This window comes from Saccostrea cucullata, unplaced genomic scaffold (genome assembly GCF_032062105.1).
Source record: "Saccostrea cucullata isolate Sc308-1 unplaced genomic scaffold, CSIRO_AGI_Scuc_v1 ctg845, whole genome shotgun sequence".
Taxonomy (NCBI): domain Eukaryota; kingdom Metazoa; phylum Mollusca; class Bivalvia; order Ostreida; family Ostreidae; genus Saccostrea; species Saccostrea cuccullata.
The window spans coordinates 90,669-116,500 of NW_026925447.1; the positions used below are offsets into that span (position 1 = coordinate 90,669).

Below are 25,832 nucleotides of genomic sequence, written 5' to 3' on the forward strand. Positions count from 1 at the left end.
TTCTCGAATGGGACGTTAAACAATTTACTATCAATTAATCAATACTTCAGTTTTATCTTATTTTTTTGCACTTGAATGATCTTGATTAGACATAGATCAATTTGTGTTTTCATTTTCCACGATGCATTTATACTGTTTGATTTTTCAACGTATGTTTGTGAAGATAAGACTTCAATTTTTAAGATTGTGGTATGCAATTGCCTATGTTTTTTAAATGGTTTATAAAATTAGTTAAGTCCACGTCCCAACTCGTAATCTGCCTCATAAATCATTCTTTCAGTAAAAAGACTTTTTCTCACTAATTCTGTTTAATCACGTTCCAAATATCTATGGAATTTTGTTTTATGGACAAGAAGTGTCACACTGAAGAATAGAAGACATGATAAATATAGATAGACATACATGACGTATATGTTCAGTAAATTCTTGATAAACCATCGCCTATTGTAATTCAAGAACCATGTAAATATAAGGAATCGGGTGATGAATTTAAATTTCTTTCTTGGGGGACATACGATTACGAATATAATTCATTCTTCGTAGAAATCAAATAATTTAACTTTTATTTCCATAGTATGATAAACAAAATACTCGTTTAAAATTTAAAATATTTACACTTGCAAATGTTTTCCTTTATATAACACTACTGAAAGCAAGCTTTTTTTAACTGTGTCAATACATGTATGGGGTCAAGAGGTCAAGAGGTCATAAATGTGCGTTTGGATAAATGTTCAACGTAATTCTCCTGTGACGTCATAAAGGGTCGACGCGAGTTTAGTGGATTACATACATGCCGTTCGGTTTGATACATTAACGCATTTCACACGTTAAAAGTAAAATTTAGGCAAATATAAAGTATGAATAAGTCACAAATGTAAATATAAGTAATAAGGTATCATTTTCTAAGTTTTTTTGAGATGTAAAAAGGGTCGGTACATGATTAAATCTTTCATAAAGCCCTTTGTAGGAAAATGACAAAATTTTCATCTTAGGAGACCTTAAATCTTCCCATGATTTCAGAAAAGTTTATCATTCTTTGATCTTTATTCTTTGGACTTAGATAGTAAAATACATTTCATATTTTCCCTAAAAAAGTACAGATTTAGAGTACTTTTGGTAAAATGATTTACTTAATCGTTATTCATTCGGGTTTCTTTTCATTGAAAATTAATCTGAAGGAGCATAGAGTGAACTGATGTAACATTTACTTAATAACCTGCTGTATGTATTTTTTGCATTAAAAGAATGGCGCTCGCGTTCGGAAAATATTAATTCGTAAAATTTCAAAATATGTTAGCTTTCTGCTAAAAGTTTCATATTAACTTTTAATGAATATACGAGGGTAGTCCGGAAAGTTCGTGGACAACATTGATAATTACTTACAAACATTGATAAAATATATGAAACTATTATTTTCATTAAATTCATGCTTTATTTCATTAACATGCAAGTTTTCAACAAAAACAGAGCCCAAATAGTTATATTTTGATTAAAATTGACACACACTCATACCCGGAGCACTAAAAAGAAAATTCTTGACGTCACCCGACGTCAAAAGCATAATACGAGTACATGTAACTTTTCTTAATATAGTCACCGTTTAACTCAATAAATTTCTTATGTCGCTTGAATTAATCATAAAAATGTGCACAACATGTACAAGTTCCATACGTAAAATAATTTTTAACAATCCCTGTCTCATATTCTGCAATCATTCGACCTCTGTCCGTGTAAAAACGATTTTATTTACGGAAATACAGTAAAATCACGTTACGAAGTTCATTTTTTACAGCGCTGCAATCTCGGAATGATAGTTTTTCTTCACGCATGTCATCATGTAAACTGTTCGTTCCGTCCGAAAATATAAAATGCCACTTATATAATAATGCACGGCTTCCTTATCTATGTTTTCCCGATTTTTCATAAAAAAATTTTGGGTCTTTGTAGTTGTTTTATTCGATTTCTACGCAGAATTTTATCACTGCTCACTGCTCCACCTATTCCGAAAACGTCCCGTTTTTTGAACAATTCCGATCCGTCTTAATATGTTCTAACTTTAATTGCTCAGCCATTTTACAACTTTGAATTTTCAAATTTTGCAGGTTTGAAGTGATAACTTCTGTCAACCTCATAATGTAAAAGTCACCTAGATTTCTGCAGAAATTTATAAAATGCAAATGAAATTTTTAACGTGATAAATAACTTTTTTATCGAAATTTTGCGGTGCTCCGGGTCTCCATACTAATTCTGATTATGAAGTCATAATTGTTATCAAACATTTGAAATTGAATCCGAATTAAGATTTCTTAGTTCACATTTAGTAAAGAAATAGAAATATGCTAATAATAAATATCAATGACGCAACATTTATTTAATACTTAGCCTGTCCACGAACTTTACGGACAACCCTCGTATATGACAAATTGTTTGCTATAAGGAAAAGCAAACTAGTAAAAATTTAATTTTTATCATTTTGATCATAGTCGGGACTTAAAAGCAGACGCAATAATCTGTACGTCTGTACGATCAAAGAAGATGATATCAGAGTAAGATAGTTACGTATTGTCCTTTATTTTGAGATATAATGGGGAGGTCTGAAAAGCTAAATTGGTAACAGAACCAGAATAAAAAGAAATGTTTCAAAATTACATTGTTTTAAAATCATTTTCTATTGTATTCGAATTCATTTAGCTACATGACCGAAGCAGATGTTTTATGTTTATTTCGTGATTTTTTTTTTCTTTATCCTTCACGTAATTTTGGAAAGAGATGTTCAAAGCACATTTAAAATGCAAACAAAATAACACGCAACAACTTTTAGCACTTTAAATATTCACAAAAGTTCCTCATGGTTTTCTTTTTTTTTTTTTTTGTTTGTTTGTTTGTTTGCTTTTTTTGTTTTTTTTTTGTTTTTTTTTTCGTTGTTTTTTTGTTTTGTTTTGTTTTTTGTTTGTTATTTTTTATTTATTCATTCTTCCTGTGAGGTAAAACAAAATTCCCTTTATATATCTCAATAAAACGGTCCTTTAAGCCTTGTACGTGTAATTTAGATAACGATAAAGTTTGTATAACATATACGTCAGTTTTACCTTAAAAGTATCAATAAAAGTGGCATATATGCATACACAAACTTTATGCATTAAATAACCTGAAAATGATCATAAATATTCATAACTATATCAGGACATTTCTTTTATCTTTAGCTGGAATTTTAATATCTTATTCCAAAACTTAAGGCTCTATATTTTACACAAATTAAAGAAAGTTATACCTATCTATAATTGCAAAAATGCCATTTTCTATATGGGCATGCATTCGTTATTTGGATTATAAATATAATACATGCTTGTTATCTATAGAGGTACAAAATATATTCTTGATCCTTTTAATCTTTTCATATCTTTTGAACATGAATTGAAACTAAGCTGATTAGTTTGTACGCTCTCGGTGTATCCCCGCCATATTCCTTTTTGTAATGTAATAACAGATTACACATAGCGCAAACATTTAAAATCAATAACACGTATATATTCTATCATCTTCAATAGATGTTTTCTTTATATCTTTACAGCTGATATTTGTCATACAAAGATTTAATATGCAATACAAATTTTAACTATGAAACTTGTCATTTTCTTGATATCATGTGCATGGCGCTATCGAGTGTCTGCTCTAGAATCGCGAAGTATGAAGTTGATCGGATATGGTTCAGTGGGTTTTAAGCTAACTGTGGGCGTAGATATCGATCCTTGGAATAAGATTTTATAACCAAGGTCATTTGTCGCAGGAAATACTAACAAGAAAAGATCTCTCCATGCTCAATGACCTTGAGGGACGAGTATAATCATTGCAGGCTCACATTATGATTGAAATTCCTTTGGTTCTGAAGTTAAAAATATTAAAACGATTTTTTTATACTTTTTATATTATTTCATATCAAAGATCTTTTTATAACTCATATACTTATGCACGTATGATATCGATTGTTTAAACGATAGGGACAAAGCTGTTCAAAACACATAAAAAATACAAACAATAAAGTGCATGCTACAACTGCTTGCACTATCAATGTGCACAAAAGTGCTCTGGGTTTTTTTTTCTTTGTTTTTTGATAAAAAAAAATACTCCCTATTCTTCATGTATGGTATAACAAAAATTCCATTACATACATGTATCATAATAAAACGATCCTTTTAGACTTAATATTTTTTAACAATATTGCGTTACTTCGAAACTATCACTAAAAGCGACAGCGATACTTACACAACTTTGATTAATTTAATAAGCTATATGTATCTGAAGATATGTATTATTTTTAAACCTTTTTTAATGTTTCTCAATATTAAAGACTTAATATAGTGCTCCAATTTAAAAAAAAAAATATAACAATATACATTTAAAAACATACATTTTCTATATTGCCATGCATTTATTGAATAATAGATACAAATTAAAGTTTGTTATTTATAGAGGTTCATTTTATTTTCTTGTGTTTTTTTCTCTCGATATTGTCTTATTTTTAGACATTAATAAAAACTTACTCTATCAATTTGTAAACTATAGGTGAACCCCCTTCATAATCATTTTTATTATGCAATAATAGATTTCACAAAGCGCAAACATTTAAAATCAATAATATTTACTGTATCATGTTGGAAAAATATTATCTTTAGGGTTAAAGCTGAAGTTTGCCATATCTTTTTAAGATGTAGCATAATATTTAGATTATAAATTTTGTCATTATACCCCCTTAAAAAGTGGAAGGGTATAGAGTTATCGTTAATTCCGTCCATCTGTACGTCTGTCTGTCCGTCCGTCTGTCTATCCCTCCGTCCTTCTGTTACCCTTTGGGGCACCCATCTCTTATCCGCAACTCCTCTCATACCATAGACTGGTACTACTCATACCACTGGAGAAAAGTTAATGAACCTTTCACTGAATCTTTATTACATATCGCCATTATGCACCTTCTTTTTTCACTTTTTGATCTGATATATATTTTGGATTTTCCAGAGCAAACCATAAACACTGCCATTATATTCATATGGGAGGCGAGGATATCATTTGGTGAGCTCTTTGCTCACAATCCTCTAGTTCTTACCAGACTTACTTACATTTACATCAAATTTACGTTAATTATCTCCTAAAAAATTAAACACAATATTGAAAAGAATATATATAGTTATAAAACGGATGAAATGAGAAAAATAGATATAATAAGGGTTTCCCCTAAGGACAATATTTTCCGACGAAGCAAAGCCAACGAAGAATACAGTTTTTTTTTTCTATCAAGATAAATAATAAAACTGTTTTTTACCGAGAATTGTTTCATTGTACCGAAACAGTTTAAAAACTTTCTAATATCTTACACCAGATGACCAGATATTTTAAAAGGAGTAGACACATTTAAATTAGCACAAATGCTTAAAACTGAAATTTAATAAACGTAGATTTATCTACACATGTATTGCAATAATAACGAAGAAAACTAAAATAATTTAACTTATAATTTAAAAGAAATATATAATGACTTTTATTCTTATGATTCTGAAATGTCAAATGCTGGTCGTTTAAGTCATTAAGTTTATAGCATTACGTCACAGACTGGATATTCCTCGAATGTGGATTTGATTCTGATAGCAGAGAAGTTGATAATTTGATTCGGACAAATGCTTCGATCACAATAGATACAATGTATATGGGATTAAGGAAATAACATCCATATAAATGTACAGGATGTATGAAATTTAATCTAACAAAGATGTATTTCAAAACGTGACGAATTTGCAACACCATCATGTTTTCACGAGAGAAAATAACTTTTAAATGAAATATGATATGAAAAGGTATATTTTTTATTGTTCTTTAACCTAGTGAAGTCTGAAAACATTGAACCTGATAAGGGGCCTCGGTGTTTAGATGACATCCAAAGGATTTTCACTTCAAAGGTTCGTTATCTTTGCATAGGGACACTTGCTACCTATGTTTTAAGTCAGATTTCGCCGTGACTTATACACACGATCTTCCAGTCTTGGGTTTTCCGGATACAAAATGATTTACTATTATTTGAACAGAAAAAGAACATTTAAAAAAATAAAGCTTTTGTTCAGCAATTGTTAGCATTGTGTTTGTGTTTCTTATTTGATTAAAATTTAGATAAACATCTTTTCACAACCAAAAAAAAGGTTTTTTCTGCAACTTTGCCAAACAGGAAATTTCCTCTTTGCAACCTTTTTGATAAATTAATAAATGTCATTTTAATGATTTATTGAAATTGGTGTCTCGTACTGGTCCCTAATTCTTTCGTTTTTTCTCATTAATAACATTTTAAAATACTTTTCAATTTACAGAAAATCTCATTTATATATATTTTCACTCATGATTTTTTTTTATTTAAAAGATCGTCTTAATGTGTAACATGCATATAGAAATTTATGCTCTAAGTACGGATTTGTCTTAAATATATGTCTTTAAGAAAGATCGAGTGCTTGTAACTGATTCTTTAACTATGCTTTAGAGGAGGCCATTAAGGAATGTTACTTTTCTTAATTATCGTAGACGGAAAACAATAAAAGTGCACGCAAATAACGATTTCTACAGTTCATAAAACACTCTATAAAAAACTAATATTTAAGTTTGATTTAATGATAACACTTTGTATTATTCCCTTCAAATCAATATTGAAATCCTGAAGTCCCCACCAAGATACGAGTGTTTAATTTTTATGGGTTTTTTAAGATTGAATTAGCTGTAAGATAGTTCAATCTTAAAGTCAGTTCTTAGAATACAATGAATTATAAAGTGCATGAGTCATATGAATGCAAATAAATACGGAAAACAAAAGCATTCATCCGTATCTTTCTTCATGTAGATGTACTTTCGAAATTAAATGCCTGCCCTGATAGAATTTCCAGAAAGTGAAGTGTCTCATTTATAAATTACCGATTAAAAAACAAAACGAATAGGTAACTTAAAGCTGTATGGGAAATGCATTGAATAAACCTTCGGTTCTTGAATGTGTGTTTAAAAAGGTTTTGCTTCCATTGAATATAATTAACAAGTACGGAGGCTTACACAATATTGTTGGCTCATATTACGAAAGAAATCTACCTCGAGTGATTTTATAAATTCAAAACATTTAATTATTTTTTTTATGTCAGTGTGTATTTTAAATATCCAAAATCTTATTTTAAAATTTATTTACTTGTACATGTGGGGTATAGCTTGTTTCAAAAAAGCGGAGATTTGGAAGGAGAAAATATTGTCTTTTCATTTCAAACTCAGTAATCTAAACTTACTATAACGAATTTATAAAAGATTGATGTCATTTGTACATTATTCTAAAAAATATATTTTGAATCAGAATGTCATTAAAAACTTTATGAAGTTACAAGACTCATCAGGAAACAAAGCGGATCATCCCCTCGAAAAAAAAGCAAAGGCGGCATTCTACATTTATCACGATGCGAATTTAATCACAAAACATGAAGAACAAGCTTATTCAGAGAATTTGTGTCCGCCGCTTAGTGAAAAAAGTAAAGAATGTGCAGAAAAGGGGAGGGGGCTGGGGTCTTATCCCTCTGACTGAAATTGTAGAATTATTTCATATATTCATGTTTACTAAAATCAAAAGAGTTCTCCTTTAAGCCAAAGGGGGTTCTCGATATATCATATGTAAAAGAAAGCATTAATGACAGACAAAAAGAAGGACAGGCCGATGGAGGAACAAACCCAAATTAATATCCTCCACTTTCAATGAAAGAAGGGGACAACTAAAGACCAGCTAAACCATATACACAAACTAATTAAATATGTTTTTAATTTGTGTATTTTACCATTTGTTTTTTTTTTTATTCGCAATCATAGACAATATAATGAATTTTAGTACGTTGATCTTTTAGATATCTTGCCCATTTCTTCTCCGCCTTATGGACACTAACCATTCCTAGCTAACAAGCTTTGTACAGCTCTCATAGAAACAAATCCACAATCCACAGTATGTGTATTAAAGCAATTATGATTTTAAATGCACTCGGATATGTAAATATGTACTCATGATAAATTTTTTTTATAGTTTTAAACTCGAAATGTTTGTCACAGAATTTTTCGTAACATGTATTTTCTTGTTTTGTGGCTTATTGAAAGAAAATCTAAAAACGTATTAACAGATACCTTGTTAATTTACGAGGGTTGTCCAGAAAGTTCGTGGACAACATTGATAATTTCTGAAAAAACATTGATAGAATATATGAAACTATTATTTTCATTAAATTCATGTTTCATTTTATAAACATGCAAGTTTTCAAGAAAAACAGAGCACAAATAGTTATATTTTTATCAAATTAAAAATGACACACACTCACACCCGGAGCACTTAAATGAAAATTTTTGACGTCACCCGACGTCAAAAGCATAACACGAGTACGTGTAACTTTTCTTAATATTGTCACCGTTTATCTCAATTATTTTCTTGTGTCGCTTTAACCAGTCAAAAATATGTGCACAAAATGTTCAGGTTTATACGTAAAATAATAAATTTAACTATTCCTGCCTCATATCCTGCAATCCTCCAACCTCTATCCGCGTAAAAACGATTTTTTTACGGAAATACTCACTGCGTGAAAATTTGGCTTTACAAAACAAGTAAAGATAATGTAAATTTATTATTTACAATGCCTTTAATTGGCTTTTCTGAAAAAAGTCAAAGTTGGAAAAGGTAACCTTTAAATTAACTTTACATGCACTTAAATATGATGTAATGTCCCACATTGTCTTGACTTTACAAAAAAGTAAAGATAATATTTACAACCATTAAACACAGTATTTAGGATATATTAAATCTGATAATTACAGACCTTAAATTTAATTAAATACCATCTTTAATAACCACAATCTGATAATTACAAACCTTAAATTTAATCAAATACCATCTTTAATAACCACAAAAGTTAATAATTTCCGTTTTCCATTCCAGTGAATGAAGCCTTATTCAAATTATGAATAAGTTTTCCTTCCAAATTGATAAGTTGCGGAAATGTAAACATCATAATTAATATACATATTAAGAAAAAGCTGACTTTAACTTTGTTTATTACAATACAAAACATTATTTTTTACAAACATAAAATTAAAATCATCAAGATTCTTGGCAGTATATGTTGCCCACATCCTATCCTGCAAATTACATACATATCAAAGACAAAGTACATTTTACAAATATGTTTTTTTTGTATGTGACATGTTTTATAAAAAAAACAACTGTTCATTCTTAAATTTAAAGTTGTGAATCAACATAAAACTATTTTACGTCCTCTTTCTTGTTGATATTGGTTTTAGTGGAAATCAACAACTGTCAAATGTTTTTGTCACACCTCCCTTTTCAGAGTTCAAAACTTTTCTCACCATGCAGGCATTTTCCTAATGCTTTTCCTAAAAGAAAAAAATGTATTTTTTTCAGTGCCATGCATAAGTATGAATATTTTCAACGGCTTCGTGTTATCAGAATTCACAATACCATGATAAATAAAACTAAAAACAAGGCACAACCTTACTAATAAATAAACAGTTCATACATGACCTTTAATCTCAAAAAGCAAAAAATGTAAATTTATTAATTTAATAAGATGAGTGGAACTCTTGTTATTGACATATTATATGAAGAATCAATGGGTTAGGTCATGTATCCCTTATCACAAAAAGCCTATAAATTACAATTTGAGAAATATGTATTTTTTAAGGGTACTACACAAAAACAAAGAATAAATCCCTGAAATATTGAGAAATCATAGGTTTCCTGACTACTCAGTTGTCAGTTTACAAAGAGAACAATATTGTGCTACATACCGTATAAGTAGAATTTTTAGCGAGGATTTAATTTTGGCATTATTAGCGAGGGTGTTGAGATGGCTAAAATTAAATATTGCTAAAAATTGCGTTTTATTTGTATTAGTTTCTTAAATGTGCATTTTAAAGTCCCTAAAATAGCATCTCGCTAAAAATAAATTACCAGTTTTTAAGGACAAATCGTAAAATTTGCATCTCGCTAAAATTTCCACTTATACGGTATTTAATTTAGCTGTACATGTAAACAGAATAATACTGAAGTTATGGTTTAGGATATATGTACCTTTTTCCCCAATCGCATGTTTCATCTCATGACCTTTTTCCTGATATGGAACAGTAAAAGAACTTTAGGTGAGAGTCCCTCAAATTGATAATGACAATCATACTGAAATAGAATTCATACCGTGATTAACATTTTGTACATATGGACAAATATAGTCAATATTTTTTTTTTTTAAATTGTGAGTTTGAAGCAAACTGCTGCACTTGGTCACCAGAGAATGAATTGATTTTGAAAATTAATACACAGTGCAATCACAAATAATAGCTATGAATTGACAAACACCCTTATGTTATTTTTTATTAAGAATAATCTAAATTTAGTTCTAAACAATACTTGCCATTTATAATATGAAAGTTGAGAACCAGCCTCTTCTTCATGACAGATCTTTTAATTTTCTCATGGTAGGCTGAGTAGCTTGAGACTATACAAAGGAAATTGAACATTTTTATTTTACAAATATATGACGATATTGACTCCCGAGCAATTCAAGCACTAAATAATGTAAATGTTTGTTCAAGTAACAGATTTCATGAAATTTATTATTAAAATGTGTTTGTACCAAAGAACACTGGGATCCTCAATCTGGGTAATCATGTTTTGTTGTCTTCCTCGCCCCGTCTTGATATTTTCCCTTCAATAATCTGCATACTGAACTCACTATACCTGTGTTTTAAGAAAATGGACACAGTTTAAAATACAAAATGATATAAATAAAAATAAATAAACTCTCAAAGTTGAGAGTTTATGTACATGTAATGTATATAGGTTAGTATATATAGGTCCCTTATAGGTGTAGTACTTTTCTTACAACATTATTTTTCTTGCCTGATCAAAATCTTTATTAAAGCAACTTTTAGAGTGTAGTTAACATGGTTAATGTAGTCTTTGTAGATACAAATTTTTAAAAATATTTTACATTTATCAATCCGGCAGACAAGCCCCTATGATTCATACACCTTAACAGAACAAAGTGACGCACATAAACATTTAATCCCAGAATTATAAAAAGTACTTATCTAATATCCTAGCAGAAAATAATATACAAAGCGTAGTTTTCCGTGACTTTGATTAGTTTCATTCTTTCACAACATGCACAATGTACTGAAAAGTGAAAGTAAAAACGACTGGAAATCGTAAACAAACCTTTAGAGCATGTCAACCCGGGAGTTCGAGCAGATGTTCAGGCAAGAATCTTCTTAAATCTAGATGAAGTGTCAAAAAATTGCCACTGGTTTCAAACTTCGTCAAAATAACGATGCAGACCCGCTCAACTTGATTTGAAATGATTGGCTATTCAACCGAATACACAGTGCCATATTTGGGTTACTGTTCAGAGTAGATCGTTCGTTTTACATTCGAGAAGAGTTTACATATTACTTGAATGAAGAGGATAACATAATACTGAGCTAAAAAAAAATTGTGTAAAGTATTTTTTCAGTTTAGTTTACAATACAAGCTGTAAATGTGCTGGAGATTTTATTGATGTTGAAGCTTGTGAACAAAACCAATAAACGTAGGACTTATTCACGGCAATGTATGGGAACCAGAGCTGGGAACCAGTCTAGAAGGCAAAGAAAATTCCGCCAAGTAAACAACAAAGAAAGGGATTTTGGAACATTGTCAGTTGTATACATTATGTGGGCCGGTGACTGCAAGGTAATACATGTGTCTTATTTGTTGCGCATAATTTGTTTCATTTAAATATGGAAATTTATCCGTCCCAACCAGTGGCGTAGCATCTTTTTTTTTTTTAATTTTTGAAAGTGGGGGGGGGGGGGGAGGCAATAAAGGGGGGAGTTAAGGGGGGTTAACTTTTTCTCAGTGACAACTGCATTTAGTTCCAATTCTTATACTACATTTTTGGTACATTTCTAATAGTGTATGTTAGTTTTGGAAAAAAAGTGGGGGGAGGGGGGGGCAAGCCCCCCTGGCCCCCCGGATACTATGCCCCTGCCAACACTGGCAGAAATATAACTAATCTGACTTCAAAATCCCTTCCTCTGTTCCCCGAAGTACATGTTACACTCTTCGCTCTCATTTTTTAAAAATATTCATTGTATATTTTTTTGCAGAAGCAAGGAATGTGGAGCTAATGCATGCTGCTAAGGATGGAAAGTTCTTGTGTTTATTGGTTGTTCCTGAGACACCAGTCACAGTTGTACCTTATGTCCATTTTAGGTAATGCCTTTTGATTTTTTTTAAGTAGAGGAACAATGCATTTTTCATTCAATATAAAGCTTCGCTCTCATTTTTTAACAAATTTTCATTGTATATTTTTGTAGAAGCAAGGAATGTGGAGCTAATGCATGCTGCTAAGGATGGAAAGGTCTTGTGTATATTGGTTGTGCCTGAGACACCAGTCACAGTTGTACTTTATTTCCATTTTAGGTAATGTCTTTTGATTTTTTTTTACATTCAATATATAAATGTAAAATTCTAGAGATAACTTTTTTTCAACATTGTTAGATACTTACTACATGATTTTATCTAAAGAAAAGTATTTTAAATAATTCCTCACATTTTTAAAAAGGCCAGGTATGGTGATATGGAGATAATTCATTTTTTATTCAAAATCTTATTTTCTATGCATTTGTACAAGGAGTCTATATACACTTGAGAGGTGAGCGTCAGATTTAATTTTGAAGATTGATGACTTTCAGATGTTGTGAAAGATAGTTGAAAGAGATTATCAACATAGAACCAATCCATATGAATGTGCAAGTCAGGTGAGGATTGGACTTCAACATTTAATCAAGAGATGTTTATATACTGCTAAGCTTAGTGAAAGCACACCATAAACATTTTAAGTATCTCAGTAAGTTTCATGGATATTACAGATGTATCACTATCATATGTTTGCATGACATTGATTCGCTTTGTCTAAATTTCCATTATGTTTAGTTATACATGTGTTGTTACTTAAGTATGTCTTCAAAAGCTTGTGCTTTAATTTCAATAGAAGTAATGAAAACATATTTAAAAATTGTATTTTTTTTTCTTTATAATTTTGAAAATTATTATTATTAGGACTTGTACAACACCTGAGTACCCAGAAGACTGTTGAACTAATTGGTGAACAAGAAAAGATGTCAGAGAGGGGAATCCAAAACAGATGTCATGATCAAGAAAATGTACTGTTATCAATGATATGATCAAAAATTTGTAAACTTGTAGCGATTTAGAATATCTTATCTGTAATATAACTCTTCAATACTGAATTGTTCACACATTATCATCTTATCTGTATATTAAGAGGGTGCCTCTTATATAACCCCCTGCTGATTGTAATGACCTGTGTATTGATTCCTGATCTTAAGGATCTTATACATGTAATGTGCTCCTGATCGTCAGGAGCGGATCTTGAGTATATATATAGTGCGACAGAATTTTAGAATAAGATAGGAAGATGGAAATATAGAAGACTTAGTAGATAGAACTGTTAGAGATAGATAAAGTTACTTACTTACTTGGAATATAACCTAATATTTCTTGGATTTTTATGTACATGTGATTATTTAACTTGGATTTTATTTTTAGTGAATTATTTTTCCTGAATGTTTCTATTTGTGATGTGCTGTGTAAATAAACTGTAGACTAGAATTTCAGCAAGATGTGAGGAACAAGGATAAATTGATTTATTCATGCAAACTGACATTATGAAATGTGTTATAAGACTGCCTGATGCGGCGCTACAAACTAACTAGTAAATATCTTGGAGATTTATAGATGAACATGCAAGCATTCTTGGTTTTAAATGTTATTCATTCAGAGTTTTTGCACAAATTCAATTTTCAGTACAGTAATTTAAACTTGATGTGTGATTTTCAGCACAGTTATGTAAAATGAATATGTTACTTTATTTTGATTGTCAGTTTCTCAACAGGACATAATATATTTTTTTGCAGAACAAAACACACAGAACTTTTGTTCTCTTTGTGCATCATACACTTGTAAATGTTTTACACCATCTTGGTTACATATTTTACATTTATGACGTGTAAATCGAGCAAACACATGAAAATACGTGAAGCTGGATACATATGCAAACATGCATCTACCATTACCTATTACATATTTTCCAAGGTGTGTGAAGTCAAGCACATACATGAAAATGTGTGAAGCTCGACACATACACAAATACACATGCATCTGCCACAACCTATTACATATTTTCCAAGGCGTGTGAAGTCGAGCACATACATGAAGGTGTGTGAAGCTGGACACATATGCAAACACACAAGCATCTACCACAACCTATTACATATTTTCCAAGGCGTGTGAAGTCGAGCACATACATGAAAATGTGTGAAGCTGGACACATATGCAAACACACTAACATTTACCACAGACATAAAAACAAATCTAAACTTAATCAAACATAGACAGACTCACGGGGTGAAGCTGGACTCGTACATGATCTCATGCATTTTGCAAACTGCATCCCAGCATCTATTCTAATAGATTTTTCACCATATTTTGTGTTTGTGAATATGTAAAATGCATCATTTTGCATTACAAGTTGAAGATGTTATTAGGCTGTGTATAATAAGTGCAAATCAAATAGCCTTTTATGTAATTTTTTTCACATTTTTAATTCAATTTAAACTGCAAAGTTTATTTTATATATGTACATGCATCATAAAGAATAAATATTGTACATGTATTAGTATTATATTTTAAAGTGAAATGAGACCTCCATTTCATAAGCAGAAATGTGAAATTTATACTTGTCATCTGTATTTCTTTTTTGATTTTTTCTCACATGTATCTGAATGTTTAAAGGAAAACAAAAGTCAAAGATAGCTCAATATAATGTTTATATTCAAGGTTATAACTGGATATTGTTTGTGCTGTATATCTGACTCATCATATTATGAGAAGCAAAAATACAGAATATTTTAGATCATTTTTGATTGGAAAATGAAAAATATCAGTATGCCAATTTTTCCCATTGTTATATTTTTAATTACTTTATCATTAATATCAATGTACATATTAAAGATCTATGTCATCCAATTCAGAGAGTTGTAGGCAATTCTGGTGCAGATAATATTTTTTTCCTGTGTTTCGCAGTATAGCGGGAATACTTTGTATGCGAGGAATGTATAATGGTTTTGGTTGTATATGTGGGCGTGGCCAAAGAAAAGCCAATGAGAAATGAGTATTCAGTAATATGTTCATATCATTCTAAGCCAGTGCTCTTAAATACACACACAATTTTTTTGCTTTATATATATCATATTTGTATAAATATACTGGTAATGGAAATAACAAAACTGTTGAAATGTATTTTAATTTTGATTTTTTCATACATGCAAATATTATAGGATGTTCATGCATTTTTAACTATTGCACCGAATGCACGTCCGGCATTCTCCTTTGAGACATTATTTACATAGCGACGGACACAGGTTTTCCATAGTTAACCATCTATGGTTTTTGCCTGGGCGGTTTTTAATGTTAGTGATAGGGATACAATTTATTACATGTAAATTATTTTGCAAATGCATTGCAGTGCTTTATTGTTTCACATTCAATGTAATGTATGTTAAAAATTTATGTTTTGTTACATGTATCATAATAAACGCCAGCTGCTCCAACTAAGCTAACCTGGCTTACATCATAGGTGTTGTATTATTTGAGGTGTAGTCTGTCAAATAATGATGAGTCGAGTGTTTGAATCTGTAGATGACCATTTCTAATACTAATTTCCACTGGAAATGGATACAAGATAATAAAAACAATATATGACATTTGTCTTAAAATTCTGGATACTGACTAGATTAGATTCTTTAAACTAACTGTGAAAATCCAAAGAATAAGTGTATTAAACAATAGTCAGCATTTAAATAAGAATTTTCTACAATATGTATATTTAATGAACTTTAATATGGCATTAAAGGTGAAAGGTTATATTTAATTATCTTTTCGTGTAATTAAAGGTTACCTTTTCACCTTTACTTTTTGTAAAGTTAATACAAAGATGACCTTGCTTTTGGGAGCACCTTTAATGAAATTTACTTCACAAGTAAAGTTTTGTAAAGGTGTTTTTTCAAGCAGTGACTGTAAAGTAACGTAACGAAGATCATTTTTTACAGCCCTGCAATCTCGGATTGATGGTTTTTCTTCACGCAAGTCATCCTGTAAACTTTTCCTTCCGTCCGAAAATATTATAGGCCACTTTAATAATAATGTACGGCTTCTTTTACTATGTTTTCCCGATTGTTTATAGAATGTATTGGTCTTTGTAGTTGTTTTGTCCGATGTCTATCCGGAATTTTATCACTGCTCACTGCTCCACCTTTTCCAAAAATGTCCCTTTTTTGAACAATTCCGATCCGTCTTAATATGTACTTACTTTGATTGCTCAGCCATTTTACAACTTTGATTTTTCAAATTTTGCAGGTTTGAAGTGATCACTTTTGTCAACCTCATAATGTAAAAGTTATCCAGATTTATGCAGAATTTTATGAAATACAAATGAAATTTATAACGTGATAAATATTTTTTTTATCAAAATTTAGCGGTGTTCTGGGTCTCCACACCAAGTCCGATTACGAAGTCATAATTGTAATTAAACATTTAAAATGGAATCCGATTTTACATTTCTCAGTTCACATTTAGTAAAGAATTAGAAATATGCTAACAATAAATATCAATGATGCAACATTTATTTAATTCTTAGCCTGTCCACGAACTTTACGGACAACCCTCGTATGATTGATTTTAAAATTAAAGTTTTAATTTGAACAGTTTATTTATTTCATGTCTTCATTATTTGGCAAGAAATTTCGAATTCCAGTATGAAAGGTTAATATGTACCTTTATTGAACAATGTTTGGCACAGTTCACAAACTACGACAGTGGTAATAAAGTATATAACAAAACGTGTATATAGTTAATAGATGCAACACAACAAAACATAAGCTGCCATTTACTGTCTTTGTACATCAATAATAAATGTGTATATACGTAAAAAAGGGATGACAAATCATTAAACTGACTTTTGCCGATGCCTTACACATGTATTTATAAAGTAACACAAATTCAATTGAGATTAATTTTTCAGTGGCATTCCGTTGGTCTAGATCATTAGTACTTGGGTATGGAAAGCAAACTGCACGAGCCACTTAAATTGTTCCAAATATGACGTCACACGATATCTTATGTACCTTATTTCGCAGTTTAATAGCAAAGTTGAAATAGTGATTGTATTTCTTTGTGACAAGAATAAAAAAAAGGAAAATATAAACGTTCAATAACACACAGTTGGTCAAATGATCAGATGTTGTGGAGTATGGAAAGCAAACTGCACGAGCCATTTTGGCGATATAGGATTTGATCACATAACCGACTTCGTTTCATACCTTCATAAAAAAATCTTATTCTTGAAGTATAAATTTTTCCCCAGGATCAAGTATAATTTGTTTCGCCTAGAAGTTGGTCATTTCATTCTTTTCATATCTCATGACGGCTCCATCTCCACCGAACAACGGTCTGTGGTTTCCTCATTTAATGGTGTGTTTTCAATGTCTGTATCAGGATTTTCATTAACATCGGTTTCTGCAAAAAAAAAGTACAGCTTTGGTTTTATACAAATACATCTGCAATTAGGTCTTAACAGTAATAAATAATGGTTTAGAAAGGCTGTGTTAAGTTTTTAAAATCTTACGTTTTTGTTGTTTCTGAAAGTTGCAAAACCGTGATATGGTATCTGTAATAAAAAGAGATTAAAGTTGATATAAAGTAAACGTACTTCTAAGTATGTGTCAAGCATTGTGGTTTTCCAAATGAAATGGAATTAAAAGAATTACAATAGCACATACCTAGTATAGAGGAACATGAATTCCTAGAACGATGTACATGTAGAATACATATAAGAACTCCAATTATCAGGCTGGCAATTCCAAAGCAGATTGGGATGCTGGAAGAAGAAAGAATATAGAAAGTTATATTCCATTGATATTTTTTGATTGATTGTATATTGTTTAACGTCCCTCTCAAGAATTTTTCACTCATATAGAGACTTCAGCGTATGCCGGTGAAGGGCTTCAAATTTGACTTTTACTCGACACTAACGGCCATTGAACAGCGAGATATCTTTATCGTGTCAACGCCTGCCGCTGTTTTTTAAGGTCTCATCCGTAGGACCCGCAACTTTTATTTCAAAGTGCCGAGCATGGCGAAGGAACAGTTGCTATCAAATTTTATCGACTTAGGTCGGTTCCGGCCAAGATTCGAACTCATAACCTCCCGATCACGGAACGAGCGCTCTACTGACTGAGCTACCATGAACGGTCCATCGATATTTTTAATTAAAAATTCTTGATGTATGGTTTATTTTCAGTTCTTATAAAGCCATTTTTATGAACGTATGATAATTGATCGCAGTATGACTAAACAAACATATTTAAAAACAAATTACATTATTTGGGCATGAAAATCTGAATCTGAGTCAGGGTCAATGGACAATCTTTCCTGTCTTGAGAGTGTTATTGGTTCTTGATCGTCTGTTGTAACCTTGGTCGTCGTAAAATATGAACTTGTTAAAACTGTTGGTCTGCTTTTCTCACGTGTTTTGTTGACTAAATCGTAGCACTCCGGATCTATATATGGAGGAAAAAAGGATATATTTTATCTTCATTAAGGACGTCCTCCATTTAATTATCTTATTGATTATCTTTGAATTTTTGGATTAAATTACCCAAAAAGTGCTAAATTTAAGACTTAGAACTGAAGTTTTTGACTCATGTTTTCCTACTTTATACTACAAAGTGTAAACACTTCATGTTCTATCACAAAAGCGTAATGAAGGTTAAAAATACTACGTACATTTAAAGCTCTCACTAGACAAATAACTTGATGGACATTTCTTGCATTTTGCGCCTTCGTTGCGCTGTATTCTAGATCCACCAAAACTGTACTCTGCACATACACTTCCTGAAAACAAAAGATACTTTAAGGAAGAGTTAACGTATCAGAAAATGAAATTATATGCAATCAATCTTTAATAAATATAAATTTACAAAATTAAACGACATGATGATGCTTCTCTTACCAACAATATTTTTGATAGATGCACAAACTTCTATTGTTTCATTTATCCATGCGTTTATTACACAGTGATATTCAAATGAGGAACAGCGATTTTTGCATCCCTTTCGTGATGCTGCCTCTCTCCATTTCTTTTCTGTTGTTGGACAAGAGTCTACAAAAACTGCAGTTTTATTTGGTTCTTTACATCCTTTAGATGCATCAGGTATCTCTGCAAGAGTCTGAAAATTTTTGGATATAATGATATTAAAGTAATCCTGCAAGCTCATGTCATTCAAACTTACTACTGTATCTGCAAACTAAGGCGATTACTCCACTAGATAACTGTACAAAACAAGTTTACTTATTTTGAATTTATTATTTTACAAAAGTTGATTTTTATATACATATAATAATAATGCTTGTAATCTTACCGTTGATGCAGAGTGAATTACAAATGCAATCCAAATGGTAGGGATCAATTTGCACTTTAATTCCATTGTATTGTTGCAAATAAAATTACCTGTAAAAAATAAAGATGGGGTAATTAGTGCAACAGATATTGAAAAGCAACAAAATGTTTTCATAAATTATTGATGAATTAGCATAAAGTGAACAGATGCAGTCTTACTAGAATATACCACTAAGTGTTTACGAACAAAAACTGTGGTTTTGTGGTTAGGCTGATTTCATTTAAATGACCGAAAAATTTTGCAGGAAATGGTATATATTTATCAAATGCATGAATATCCGGTAGCTACTTAAATGTGTCATTCATAATCTGTGTTGTATCGGGTATTCCCATTATCTCACCATTTAAAAATAAATTCATTTTCGCTACCTGTATAAAAGACATGACGATGGTACTCTTCCTTTATATACAGTAAAACGTTAATACTAAAAGATATCTTCCCCGGTATACATGATGAATCTTTATGTTTTCTCATTGTATGATTGTAGCCAGAACTCTTAAGATTAAGATTTTATATTGGGAAATGATTAAAACAAAAAAATTAGAAAAAGGTAAAGTTCTCCGTTGCATAGTAATAGTATGTTATGTTCAATTACAAGTTTTCTAAGTTGCTTTTATCATTGTTTTTTTTATTATTATCGTAATTTCTTCCATTTTTTCACTCTCACCTTTTTAGTGCAAGATAACACGGGTGGAACATGTATCTTGAAACCTAAAAAATATTCAGCTTTTTTATATATTATGCATGAATTAATTAAAAAGAATGGAGAGTTGTGTGGAGCATTTATTGTCACGGTGATGTTTGCCTTATTTAATATAACGTTCAGAAATTATTGAAATGTTTAACTGCGAATCATTATAAACAGATTTTCTGGCACATCACAAAAAAAATCAATATTCAGTTCACTTGATCTGCACAAAAGGAATATATACTCATGATTTTGTAAAAAGACTGACATGAGTCATATGAACACCAAATGTGGGTCAGTCAAAACAACATTATATTATGTGTTACTCATGGGTTGAGGTTGATTTGAGTGCATGAGAAATATTATACCCTGATTTAACTACCCATGGGAGTGTTGTTATTAGTGTTAACAAAAGCTACTTGTAGCTCACTAGCGAGGCAGTGTAACTACGCCATAGTTATAATATGTCCGTCACGACACTTCCGTCCACAATCGGATTTGCACGCTTTGTGTGCTTATACGTATAATTCAAAACTGCAAAATTTAAAAAAAAAAACAGTTTGATTCATATAAAATAGTCACTGTCTTTTTTATATTATCATATAATGTAAACGTTTTTTTCCCAAAGAATAAATTTTATTTAAATAAAACAATGTAAAATATTGTTACATAAGAGCTAAGTACATGCATAAAAATATTTTGGAATAACGACAAGATTGTCTAAACATTCCAACTCGGTAGTCATTGACCTTTTATCAACTTAAAAAAAGAAGAATGCAATATATTGATAATGGTTCTTTTAATCTGCATTAATCTTTTTATATTTATCAAAATATTTAACCTTGTTCAAACCTGATAAAGTAAAGAATTTGATGACTTCATACTTAGGATTTATTATCAATAATACTACATGTAAATGGATGTGTCTCAACAAATGTGCAATCCAGAGGCCAAATGTTTGGAATAGTTAAAGAGGACAGGACTTAACACTTAACAGGACTTAATGGTATTTCATGGACGTCATAGAAAATGTATTTTGTGATTCAGATTCGTACATGTAATTCTTAGAGAAAACGCTGAATAGAAATGTTGAAGTTTGTAAGCAAATGGAATATAAAAGGAACAGTTGTCAGACACAAAATTAAGTTTCTTATTTAGGTTTTGTTGCAAAAAATGTATTTTGAGAGATCATATATATATTTTCTGAACTATATACATTGTGTGTTGTACATATACAATTTACAAAATTTCCTTGGAAAGCCTTCCTTGGTTCCTCTGTTTGATTTTCAGGAAGTAACTTGCATTCAATTAGTTTATTTGGTTGAAGTTAATTGAATGTAATGAAGTTTTGAAAATCAAAAGAACAAAACAAAAAAAAGAGAAAAATCAGGGGAGGAAATTTGATATAAAATGTGTAGTTTTTATAAGTATGGCACTTTGCTCTTTTTTCTACGCAAGGGGTGCAAGTGACAATTTACAATTACAACTGAATTGACTGAAAAGGCTGAAGTAAAAAATTCAATCATCGTCGTAAAACAGCCTTTTAATGACATTTGTCGTTGAAAAAATGTAGAAAGAAGGCTTTAAATAGATAAAAATATATTCTAAAAATTATTGGCAAAATGCGCAAGAAAATTTCGCAAAAACTTGCCCTGTGGCTGTTATATTTTGTCAAAGATGATATAGCTGTACTGTTAGAAAAATGTGTTTCACGAGTTGAATAAACGCAATGCCACTATTGTGTATTGTCTTTTTAAGTCCAATATAAAGCATCTTCAATTGCACAATACAACTACAGAGTATTTTTAGGTCAGTTAACAAAAGTTTAACTTGTGTGTCGCATCGACTCAAAAACATTTTGTAGTTTTCACTTAAACCAAAGTTGCATTAAAGTGCATATAGTGTTGGAGGAATAAGTTTTGCGGGATGTGACTAATGTATCTGCCATTCTTTTTAATTTACCCGGTTTACAATTTTAAATTTTTAGACAAACAACTTTCTAAATTAACTTTCGAAAATCACATCTCCGCAGAGACTACTTCCATTTTAAGTTGAGGCCTTATTTGTCTTATATGCTCGATATAGAGACAAACTGTTTATTAAGTCTAAATGCAAGACTTATTTGACTATCCTTTCATTTATTAAATAAATAAGATATCATTCTTAGGAGTTCACTTGGATTATCATGAAGATATATAAATAATTAAATTATCTAACGCAATAAGGTGTTACAAGAGATTTGATCACGTACGTAGACTCATTCCAATGAAACCATTTTATTCGTGTTACAAACAAAAATGTAAATACATGTATTACATTTATTTTTGGAAGTCTCTTGTGGGTTTTTCTCTGACACATTACTTAAAAATTACCTATAAAATACTTCATAATTTTTTTTAAAGTAGTGATTTTTTAAGAAACATATGTTTTAGTTATATACATGTACGTAAGCTATCCTTACTCCAGATACGTGTCCAGATACGTGAAAAATTGAAATATTGCCATATCGTCACTTTCATCGCACTCGGCATCTAGACACAGTACCATGTTACTTTTTACTAGAAAATAAATTTAACTAGTAACTTTTTTTAGTTACGTTAAAAAATGAAAAAGTAAACATAAGGAGAATTTTTGTATAGAGCCTTACAACATGTAAGTTTTAAAGTTCAATTGCAACACTTGTAGTATTTGGTATATAACTGGCTAAAGTGCCGACTGGCGAAAGATAGTATTTTGAGTAGATAATATTGACAAGATACTTTTTCATATAGAGGTATGTTTTCCGAAATGTTTAAAGAAAAATTTCTCCGCATGAACGATTAATTTACCCCACAATTTTAAAAGCCCTTGTAAATAAATTTCTGCAAAAAAATATATAATTTAATTATGACAAGTAAACTTAAATAAAAATGAAATAAAAGGTTCTTATGTATCTTTATTGAGCAAAATTTGGCACAGTCCACAAATAATTGTAATAAAATAAAAGAGTATAAAAATAGTACATGTGTACACAAAAAAAAAATAAGCTGCCATTTTTTTCAGTCTGTAACAGATGTATGAATACATCACGTAAATGACGTATCATTGCGTCATCAAGTTGTAGCTTTTCTTGGAATCAAATATTATTTTTCTCATCTATTGTCATGATGGTTCCATATTTACCGAACAGTGGTCTGTTGTTCCTTCCTTTAAAGGTGTGTTCTCAATGTGAGTATTGATATTTTCATTAAAGCTGGTTTCTGGAAGAAGAAAACAATATTAGGTAATTGCATGTACCGATATGTCTTTCAAAGAGTCAATTTACGTAAAAATTCATATACATGTGTACTAATGGCATTATTATATAAATAATAATAATCAAAATCTTACGTTTTTGTTTTGTCCTAAACGTGCATATCCTTGAAATGATATCTATAAATACACAAAATTAAGCCTATTAAAACAGCTGCTTTTTTATGTTTTCATGCATTAATTTCAGTTGTGCAAAAGGATTGTATTAAAGAAAAAACAGCACATACCTCTTATAATGGAACATTCTTTTCTTGAACGACAAAGAGCACACGCAAGAATAACAGCTATTAGACTGGCAATTCCGATGCCCATTGGTATTCTACAATGTTAAATATAGAAATATTCATAAGAAGTGATGTTCTAAAAACGGTTTAATGCATGCTTCATTTATGGTTTGAGAATGGCAGATTTGAAATTTGAGAAATATAAATCAGTGAATAGAAAATAAAAGATAATTACAGTATTTTGATATTAAGATCTGATTCTGAAACCGGGTCAGTGGACAACCCTTCCTGTCTGGAGGGAGCTGAATCCGGATCAGTTGACACCACTTCCTGTCTAGAGGGAGTAATGGATTCTTTGTTGTCTGATATGGCCGTGGTCTTCAGTGTAGAAGAACTTGTCGAAACTATCTGTGTGGTTGTTTTACGCGACTTGTACACTAAATTATAGCACTCAGGATCTACACATAGAAAAAAAAAACAAACTAGTAGTTAGTTTTTAACGTAACACGTAAAGCATCTTCCATTGATATTATTTGCAGACATGGAGTTTTGCGATTTAAAAACAAAAACAAGAAACATGCACGTATAAGCGTAAGACTTAGAAGCGAATTTTTTTACTTATCTTTTCATGATACATTCATAAATATGTTTTTAATGTTCAAATTATTACGTACATTTATAACTCTCGTTAGAGAAATAAAAGACTGGACATTCTTTGCATTTTGCATCTGAGTTGCGCTGTATTACGGATCCACCAAAACTGTACTCTGTGCATACTTTTCCTGTTAAAAGTCAGTTACAATAGAGTTAAACATGCATTTAAATTTAAAAAAAAAGAGAGTATATGCAATTCTTAATTGGAAAAATAAATGATAAAAATCAACTGGTATCATGATACTTCTCTTACCAATGATATTTTTCCTCGGTGCACAGACTTCTATTGTTTCATTCTTCCATGCATTTATTACACAATGATATTCAAATGAGGAACAAGAGTGGCTGATAGTATTGCATACTTTCCTTGACGCTGCCTCTTTCCATGCCTGTTCTGTTGTTGGACAATATTCTACAAGAACTACAGTTTCCTTTATTGATTCTTTACAACCTTTAGATTCATCAGATAAATCTGCATTTGTCTGAAAATAAATGATAGATGGAAAGTTATTTAAATAATCTTTAGTCCTTATATAAATTCACTGTTACTTATTACAAATGGAGACTTATTTTTCTAAGTTGCTGTAGAGTATGCTCATATGGAACTTTTTTGACGAGATGCTCGTAAAATTTCAATGCTAGTAATCTTACCGTTGGTGCAGAAAAGAGTAAAAATGCCATCCAAGTAGTATGGACTAATTTGAGTTGCAATTCCATAGTTTTCATGGAAAGAAAAAAATACCTGTAAAAAAATAAAGGAGTAATTAGTGCAAGGCATTAAAATGATTCTAGACAAGAAACAAAATATGCATTAATTAATTATTAATAATCTATCAGTTAAATGCAATCTTACTATGAAACCACTAAATGTATCCGAAATAAAACTGTGGTTTTGTGGTTAGGTTGTTTTTATTTGACTGACTGATTTTTTTTGCAAGGTAGGCTATATAAACCAAGTACATATATATCTGGTAGCAAGCAAAATGTGTCAACAGGTAGCTTTTCGGGTATTCCCATTATCTCACCATTTAAATATAAATTCAGTTTAGCTACCCGTTTAAAAGACAGAAGGATGGGACTCTACCTTTAAATACCGTAAATCGCACCAGTCTATCTCTCGAAGTGAATCATCTTAAGGTGCATACTCATTTTGAAAAACACCTGTCTTGTTTGTTCAAGATATTAAATAAATCAAAATAATAATTTAATGTAATAGCTTACATAAAATATGGAATTGAAAGCTCACTGTTTTTTTTCATATTTAGCCCATTTTCTTATTTCTCAATTATGTTACTGCAAGGAAAAAAGAATACGGATTGTATTTTTATTATGATGTTTACATT

At 30.6% G+C, this 25,832-nt stretch overlaps 2 protein-coding genes and 2 long non-coding RNA genes across 4 annotated transcripts; 1 reads left to right on the forward strand and 3 right to left on the reverse strand.

Annotated features, from left to right (window-relative positions):
- Positions 1-8,849: 8,849 nt before the first annotated feature.
- On the reverse strand, positions 8,850-11,545 carry LOC134268865 (uncharacterized). Its single transcript, XR_009992448.1, has 4 exons — positions 11,270-11,545; positions 10,686-10,789; positions 10,127-10,547; positions 8,850-9,429 (listed from the first exon to the last, which is right to left on the reverse strand). It is a non-coding gene; the product is annotated as an uncharacterized LOC134268865 (long non-coding RNA).
- A 114-nt stretch (positions 11,546-11,659) lies between these two features.
- On the forward strand, positions 11,660-12,531 carry LOC134268866 (uncharacterized). The gene is made up of 3 exons (XR_009992449.1): positions 11,660-11,782; positions 12,199-12,304; positions 12,409-12,531. It is a non-coding gene; the product is annotated as an uncharacterized LOC134268866 (long non-coding RNA).
- Positions 12,532-16,930: 4,399 nt separating this feature from the next.
- LOC134268878 (uncharacterized) lies at positions 16,931-19,867 on the reverse strand. The gene is made up of 8 exons (XM_062751118.1): positions 19,791-19,867; positions 19,594-19,682; positions 19,185-19,401; positions 18,959-19,066; positions 18,552-18,732; positions 17,953-18,050; positions 17,799-17,840; positions 16,931-17,689 (listed from the first exon to the last, which is right to left on the reverse strand). The coding sequence occupies exons 2-8, from the start codon at positions 19,657-19,659 to the stop codon at positions 17,592-17,594; spliced, it is 810 nt and encodes a 269-aa protein (XP_062607102.1). The 5' UTR covers positions 19,660-19,682; positions 19,791-19,867; the 3' UTR covers positions 16,931-17,591.
- Positions 19,868-23,266: 3,399 nt separating this feature from the next.
- Positions 23,267-25,402, reverse strand: LOC134268876 (uncharacterized). Its single transcript, XM_062751116.1, has 8 exons — positions 25,343-25,402; positions 25,141-25,231; positions 24,743-24,971; positions 24,510-24,617; positions 24,071-24,293; positions 23,839-23,930; positions 23,690-23,731; positions 23,267-23,559 (listed from the first exon to the last, which is right to left on the reverse strand). Exons 2-8 carry the CDS (start codon positions 25,213-25,215, stop codon positions 23,462-23,464), a joined length of 867 nt encoding a protein of 288 aa, XP_062607100.1. The 5' UTR covers positions 25,216-25,231; positions 25,343-25,402; the 3' UTR covers positions 23,267-23,461.
- Positions 25,403-25,832: the final 430 nt, after the last annotated feature.

Bases quoted from the DNA above. Each gene is read 5' to 3' on its own strand.
- LOC134268878 (XM_062751118.1), bottom strand. From the start codon at position 19,659: ATGGAATTAAAGTGCAAATTGATCCCTACCATTTGGATTGCATTTGTA. The intron at 18,051-18,551 runs GTAATTTGTTTT...TTCTTCTTCCAG, and splicing joins GATTTTCATGCCCAAATAAT to CATCCCAATCTGCTTTGGAA. The intron at 17,690-17,798 runs GTAAGATTTTAA...TTTTTTTTGCAG, and splicing joins CTTTCAGAAACAACAAAAAC to AAACCGATGTTAATGAAAAT.
- LOC134268876 (XM_062751116.1), bottom strand. From the start codon at position 25,215: ATGAAAACTATGGAATTGCAACTCAAATTAGTCCATACTACTTGGATG. The intron at 24,618-24,742 runs GTAAGAGAAGTA...GACTTTTAACAG, and splicing joins ACCGAGGAAAAATATCATTG to GAAAAGTATGCACAGAGTAC. The intron at 23,931-24,070 runs GTAATTATCTTT...TTAACATTGTAG, and splicing joins GATCTTAATATCAAAATACT to AATACCAATGGGCATCGGAA.